General features: G+C 23.0%; 1 protein-coding gene across 1 annotated transcript; it reads right to left on the bottom strand.

Moving 5' to 3' along the window:
- Positions 1–4,930: 4,930 nt before the first annotated feature.
- On the bottom strand, positions 4,931–6,626 carry OCT59_010187 (uncharacterized protein). The gene has a single exon (XM_066132863.1). The coding sequence runs from the start codon at positions 6,464–6,466 to the stop codon at positions 5,564–5,566; it is 903 nt and encodes a 300-aa protein (XP_066000469.1). The 5' UTR covers positions 6,467–6,626; the 3' UTR covers positions 4,931–5,563.
- Positions 6,627–8,132: the final 1,506 nt, after the last annotated feature.

Consider the following 8,132-nt stretch of genomic DNA (forward strand, 5'->3'; position numbering starts at 1 on the left):
CTTTTACAAAGATTTTTGAAAACCTACTCTACTTGATCAGTGAACTTTCTATCTACAAATAGCTGTACAGCTTCTTGAATTTTTTTTAAGCTTATATAAATATTGTTATTATGCCATAATTTAAAAAAAAATAAAAATTTTTTCTTTTCAAAAAAAATAGTCTATGCGATTATTAGAAAAAATTCATCTTACAAAATAATTTAAATATATATTACAAATATTTTTTTTTTTAAAATTAGGTTAATATATAATAATATATAAGATAATATTGTAAAAAAATTTGCAAATTATATTATTTATAATATTTTTTAATATTAAATTAAATAATTAATTATATATAAAAAAATTTAAAAGTAGAAATAATTTATTTAAAAAAATTATTTTTAAGAAAAATGCAAAATTTTAACTTTTTAATTTTTTTTTACTTTACTAAAATTTTTTTTCAAAATTTTTATTATGATTAACATTAAATTAATACTACTTTATTATTCAAATTTAAATTTATAATTGATATTGTTTAATTTTATTTAAAATTATAAACTGGAATTTTAAATTCTGACTAAATTATAATTTTTGGTTAAAACAGGATTCTGCTTACTTATATAAAGATTACTGTAAAAAATTGGCCCTTTACTAATATTTTTACCTTACTTTTTTCATAAATTCTATTTATAGTTAATTAGCTAAAAAGGAAAAAATCATAACAATGTAATATAAAATTTTTTATAATAAAATCTGCAAATAATTTTATATATGATAATTTTTATCTTAAGCCTGAGGGTGCCCTATCTTATAAGTAAGTGAAATTCTGTTAGAACCTTTAATAAAATTAAGTAGTAATAATTATCAGTAATAATATTATTACTATAATGCTAAAAGTTTATATGTGATTTTATTTTAATTTTTTAAGCTGATTCTATATCATGTGATCCAGAATTCAGTTAATAATTATATAAAGTATTAATAAAATGTGATTTTTGAAAATTTTTTATTACAAAAAAGATAAAACATAAGAAAAAGTAAATTTTAGCAATAAAATCAACAACTATTATTTTATAAAAGTCATACATTGATAAAAAATTTTTTAAAAATATTACATTTGATTTATATTATAATAATTTAAGCTGGTATTATCACAATAATACATGAAGTTAACCCAAATTATCATAAGTTCTAACTAACATACTTTGTTTCAAATTATATGAAATCATACAATTTCAAATGTTTATAACTTTTTATATAAATCTTTTTTTAAAAATTTGATCAGTAATTTAATAGAGTTTACTTTAAAAAAATAAAATTACCATATATCGCAGGCTATAGTAATCCCTATATATAGTATCCTTTTTGAAAATTTCATAGAATTGTATAGTACTTAGAAGAGTATTTTACATTTATCTTGTGGTCCAGTGATCAGATTTATCGCCATTTTCAAAATGATGTATGCAGTTAAATTTGAATAAAAAAAAAGAAAACTGTAAACTGGACGAAAATTGGATGTAATATAAACAAAAAATAGATGAAAACTGCAAATATTGGTATTCAAATATATAATCACAAATAAACTGCATACACCATTTTGAAAACGATGATAAACTATCTTTTTTTGTTTGGTAGCTCTTATTGAGCTCTTTAAAATAAAAAAAAAACCACTTAAATTATTCACAAAAAATGAAATTTTTAAGTTTTATTTAGTACCTGAGTGTACAGATACTCAGAATATTATGGCCTGAAATATACAGTACCAGTTTATTTTTTTTTAATTGTATTTTTTTAAGATGTAATTCATCTAAAAATTACAGAAAATTACTATATAAATTCAAAAAAAAAATTAAAACCAAAAAAAGGCATTAGATTTTAATAACCCTTTTTCAAGTTTATAGTTTTTGATGCATTTTTTAAAACAAAAAAAAAGATATTAAAAATTGGACTGGTATATTATAATATGAGTATCCTTAACTTACACATCATATGTATGATATTAACGTACATACTGGCCAGAAGTTAAGTTTAACATTATTATGTGTATAACTCCCAATTTTGGGCTAGTGCATATGTTAATATCATATACATGATGTGTACGTTAAGGAACCTCTTATAATATAATTACAAAAAATATTTTTTTTCAGGTAAATCTTCTGAAATTCTAGATAAATTTTCTGCTACCCTAATTAAAAGGTTGAGAATTTTGCCACTTTAAAAATTAACTATATCTGTAAATTTTACTATTAATTGCATAAAAAAAACACTTCTAAATAGTGTTTTGCACTTTAAACATTAAAATAGTTATAACTTTTATTATCAAAAATCTGATAATTTTATTTTTTTTATTAATTTTTAAGGTGGTCCAATACTTTTGGCAGTTGTACAATGTAAATTCCTTTTATAATAGTAAATATGCAATTTTATTAGTTTAGTTTTTACAATTATATAGTATTTATATAATAATTATTGCTAATTCTATGCAAAATATTAAATTTCATCCATTATTAATCTTAGATAAATTAGTAATTAATTAAAATGCCTTTACTTGTAATTACTGATTATATGTTAATTTTTGTTTAATAAGTTCATTAACAAATATCAGGGTTTAATATTATTGCAAAATTTCAACAGAATTTAAATGAAGTTTATACAATTTCAGAAATCTTAACAAATAATCTTAGTTTTTTTTAAAGAAAATTTTATAGCATTAATTTGAAATATCTTAATATATAGAAGTACGATTATGCAATTCTATGTTGCTAATGCTTTTTGTGAAACAAAATCTAAAAAAAAAGACTTTAAACACGTGTTATGACCGACCTAAAGATTATAAAAACGAAGGACGTGATATCAAATCTTATTATGGTCGCACGCGTATCAAAATTTCCCTAAGATTCATTTAAAGAATTCTTGAAAGACATACGAAGAAAAGTCTCGGGAATACTTATAATGGTTATATAGTAAAAATATGATAATGGTTAGTGAAAAATTTCATTGTTGTTTTTTCGGAGATATTTATAAAGTTATCAAGATGAATACACATGAACATGGGATTAGTGATAAACATGCGTGCGGGGAGGGGAGGGATAGATAAAGTTAGAATTTGAAAATTGATTGGCAATTAAAAAGCTGACGATATAATTTTTAAAGATCACTAATTACATGTGTTAAATGTTCCATTCGAGCATATTGCAAATAAAAAAGAATCCATGTTTAGGATATTTCAGATAAGTACCCGCTTTATAGACCTAAATACATTCCAGGTTTAGATAAATTATACATTTGATCGTGTAACATAATAACGAAAGATATATTCAACGTCACCTCAATAAAGGAAGTCTTTTCTAAATCGAAAAGTAGAAAGCTCTCATTATTTATCACGATATACAATATGCAGGGACGATCATCCTCTCTTTTATCCAGAGTAGGGTTCGCTATTGTTAAAAGTAATTTTTGTCAGCTTGAATTGCGTTCTTTTTATTAACTTTAAATTTCCAATATTTTTAATTGTTTTTCTATCTTTCTTTATCGTGCATGTTTTTTTTTTCATCTTATTTTTTATCTTAACTTTTTTCCTTATTATTTTTATTTTTATCTTATCTTTTATTCTAATCCTTCGTAATTATGTATAATGATGATAAGATAAAAACAATGTTTACAATGTTTCTTTTTTTCTTCTGTTATTTAACTAAAACGGAAACAAACAAAAATGTGAGTCAACATTTCTTCGAAATTTATATGCGTTATTTTTAAAAAAAAGCAGGTTTTTACAATTGATTATATTATATTGTATTTATTGTATTTGTAATTATTATAAATTAATTATTTAATATATTTAAAATACAGTGAACTATATTAAATATACAAGTAAATATACAATAAATATTTAAATATACAATAAATATCTAAATATACAATAAATGACTAAATATACAGTGAATATCTAATTATACAGTGAATATTTATATGTAGTTATGTAGTTGAATATTTTATATGCAGTAGATTTAATATACAAGTGAATATTTAATATTTAATTGATTTATTTCAATTGTCATAGTAATGTAATATATTTATAAAATAAGTAAAATGAATAAAGTAAATAATTTAATATGATATAATATATTACTTATTATATAGTTAGTAGTAGATATTATTCATATTATTATATTGTACATTATAATATATTATACTGTATAAATTATTTAAATCAGAACCTTATTTTATTATATATAATTGATTTTATTATTAACGATTAAATGTATAAATATATAAATATATAGTACTTTATATTACAATATAATTTTATAATATTCACTTATAAATAAATAAGTAGACATATATTTTTATTTAGAAAATTTAATAAAGTGAAAACCTCAAGAACTTTATGCATGTTAATAGATTTTTTTGAAGGATACGAAAACATATTTGATTTATATGATTGAAAAATCAAATTTTAGTGGATAACGTGTTAAAAAAAAAAATTTTCCTTCCTCCACGAAAGATGTTTTCATTGGTTATAAGTCTGGTAGGTTACACGAATTTTAAAACGGGTTGACAAATGACATAGTCTCTTAACTCTCTATGTCATGTGATGTCCTATATCCTTTACCGTTCAGTCCGTTCACCCTCTCTACAACGAATTTTTATATAGTGAATAACTTGCTATAATGAAGAAAAGTTCAGGTACAGATTTTTTTTATGATAATAAAATGACCCTCAGTATAGGGAATTTCTCATTATAACGAATTTTAATCTCCAGCCCATGGGATTCTCTCCTACTTTTATCAACGGATGATTCGAAACTCCCTATGGCCCAATCCCGTATGTCGTACAGTGAGTGCCACATTATTTTTTTTGAATTTAATGATGCAATATCGATAAAAAAGGGAATGGAGTTTCTTGGCAGAAAAGATAAAATTGAAATTATAAGTTCGAAAAAAAATATAAATTGGAACGAATTCTTCACCATCTTCAATTCTAGTAAATATTTAATATTCAACAAACTACACATTGATTCAACAAAAAAAAGGATGCAAAGTTTTTAAATTGTTTACAAAAAATTTTACTTGTTTTTTTATTTTTTTTATTATTAATAAATTAACTACTACTATATAAACGTATATTGGAAGGTTTGGAAGGTTAATTGAATTTTTTTTTTTTTCGAATTATTTGAAATATTGCATATTTTGGAAATCGTAAAAAATATCTATATATATGCCATATTGTTTATAACGAAATCTATATAACATAAATCGCATAGACCATAGAGATCTTAAAAAGAGAATAAAAAAAAGCCCAGAAAAAAAAAAATTATGCTTTTCTAAAAATACACTATATATATATATATATATCATAATTCCTCTTTTTTTCAGAGAATTAATACGAATTTAGAAAATATAATACAAATTAAATGTCTCGTGATTGACAAAAAAGTTAAAAGAAAATGTCTTTGATTTCCCACAAAAAGAAATTCACTGCATGATAAATTGTACACCGAAATGTTCAGAAAAAATCCCAAAAAAAAAGAAATAAAAAGAAAATTTTTCTTTCTCCAAAAATAAAAAAGAAAAAAAAAAAATTAAAGATAATAAATAGTGCCAACTGTGCCATCATCTTGCCTACTATTATCTAACCCCTCGAAAATTGATGGATTTATACCAACGTCAGAACTTCCATAGTAAAACGAATCAAATTCCCATGTAGGGGTAGAGGTAAGTGGCGGTTGCTGAAATATAAATAAATCTTGCATATGTGGCTGTCGTGTTAAAGCATTTTCTGTATAATTTGTTGACGTTACCGTTTGTAATAATTGAGGAATGAGCTCATCGCTTAATGCTTGAGGAATTTGCTCACAGTAATTTTCCGAAGAGTAACAATCATTATCATAAAAGTAAAGACTGTTATCGACTTGGGAAGGGTTAAACCAATTTCTATTTTCTTGTTCTTGTAAAATTGTTGAAGTAGGAACACTTTTCTGTTCTTCCGAAACGTGTTGAACAACAGCTCTAGATTCAGGTGAAGCTTTTCTTTTCTTTTTGCTCTTATTTTGTGTTATTAAACCAGCATCGTAGACAATGAAATCTTCTTCTGCAGTTTTTCTTTTTCGTCTTTCATAAGTGTAATTTGGGTATTTCTCGCGATGTCTCCTCTTAAGTTCTTCAGCGATAAGAGAATAACTCCTTTTTTCATTTTTACTTGCACCATTCCAGATAAATGACGCTGCCGTTGAAATAACCCTACCATCATCAGATGTTTTATGCAATTTTGCAACGTGAGCCAGTTGGCGCCTAAATACAATGAAACTGTTCATTTCTCGTGGAACTGTTCCTTTCTCTGGCATTTGTAATTCATCAGCCGAGCGAGGGCAAGGAAGCAAATTCTTTTTGTCTAACTTTTTTATGAATTCAACAATATTGGGAGGCGGTGGGTTTCCATTTTTGTCTTTCAATGACCATTGTTCTGATAATTGAGATAAACTCATTTTTATATAAAGCGTTCGTTTATATTTATGTTTAGAAGAGAGTATGAAAGAGATGAAAGCAATGAAAGCGATGAAAGGAAATAATTCTTTTTATATAAAAGAGAATTTCAGTATGATTCTTGTTAGATTCTTTTGCAAATCAAGTAATGAAAAAATGGGTGAGGAGAAAATTTGTGATCGAAATATTCGTGTCTTTTTATAAAAAAAAAATTTGATTAATCCCTCGTTTTAAAGTTATTTTATATGTATGTATGTATATATATATATACACATATATAAATGAGGTAAATAAACGATATATTTTAAAATATTTTTTTTATATTAATTAAAATAAATAAATCAACTTAAAAAAAATTATACAATAAATTTTTGAATAAATATATATAAAAAAAAATAATTAAAAAAAAAAAAAAAATGGTTAATAAGTATATTATATTTTGAACACAAATAATAAATAATAAATAAACACTATCACATAATAGTAAAAATAATAAAAATATAAAAAAAAAAGGCTTGAAAAGTAACAATTTTTTTTTTTTACTTACTCAATTGTGCAACTAGCGTCAATAATATATATATACAAATATAGTAGTATATAAAAATGTATATATATGTATATATAAAATTATATTACTTTTATTTCAATATTTCAATTTTATGTGATAATACGTTATATGCGAGATAAGAAATTCGTTAACCAAAAAATAATCTCTCGCTTTGTTAAAACTTCTACTTTAATCGACCGCCGTGGGCTGATGAAAATTTGCTACTAAATTATCTGCGTGTCATTAAATGTGTAAAATAATTATCAAATTATTTAGTGTAATATATTGAAAATATATTAAATATATTGAATGATCCTTCTATAAATAACAGATAATATAACAGATAATATATGAAATATATGTGAAAAAAAATTATCAGATATATTTAAAAAACAGATAAATAATATTACAACAGATATTTTTAATATTGTACTAACCTTATTTTGGTAATCGTTGAATGAGTAGCTGCGGTAATCCTTTTTTTTTTGTGAAATTCAACTGATAATCCTCCCACATAAGGACAAAAAAAAAAAAATTGATATTCTTTAATTTTACGATCGTAAAACCAATAAAATAACAATATATATTAAATTATCGGAAAATCAATATAATATGAGTGCATTTATAGCATTTATATCTGATACGACATGTACCGAAGAATCTATTGAATCTATTGAGAATGATTATTCCTTAGTCCTTGGACAATCTGGTTTTTTGGAAATTTTTTTTTATAGCATATATACGTTACATTAAATGACATAATAATTTGAAATTTACTGTGTATATTATAGGGATTGAACGTAAACGTTTACACATATATTAATAAAAATGCGCTTAGTCCAAATATATAATCAATATAATCAACCACATGATTTTATTAAAAAAGTATCGAAATGTTTTGATAAATAATGTTTGATCATGGGGTTCAATTACTTTTTTATTGATTTAATATTTCGGTCATCTGATACTTTGAGAAACCTTTTTAGTAACGTACGCGTGATTTATTTTTCATTATTTGAATGATGATATAGTACATTAAAAATCGTTAAATTTACATTTCAAGGAACGATTTTTTTTTTTTTAAGCGTTTCAGATAATGCATATTGTTTTTACGATTGTGA

The sequence above is a fragment of the Rhizophagus irregularis genome, chromosome 18, assembly GCF_026210795.1.
Source record: "Rhizophagus irregularis chromosome 18, complete sequence".
NCBI lineage: Eukaryota > Fungi > Glomeromycota > Glomeromycetes > Glomerales > Glomeraceae > Rhizophagus > Rhizophagus irregularis.

What these genes read in the sequence shown, in the direction of transcription:
- OCT59_010187 (XM_066132863.1), bottom strand. Translation starts at nt 6,466, where the DNA reads ATGAGTTTATCTCAATTATCAGAACAATGGTCATTGAAAGACAAAAAT.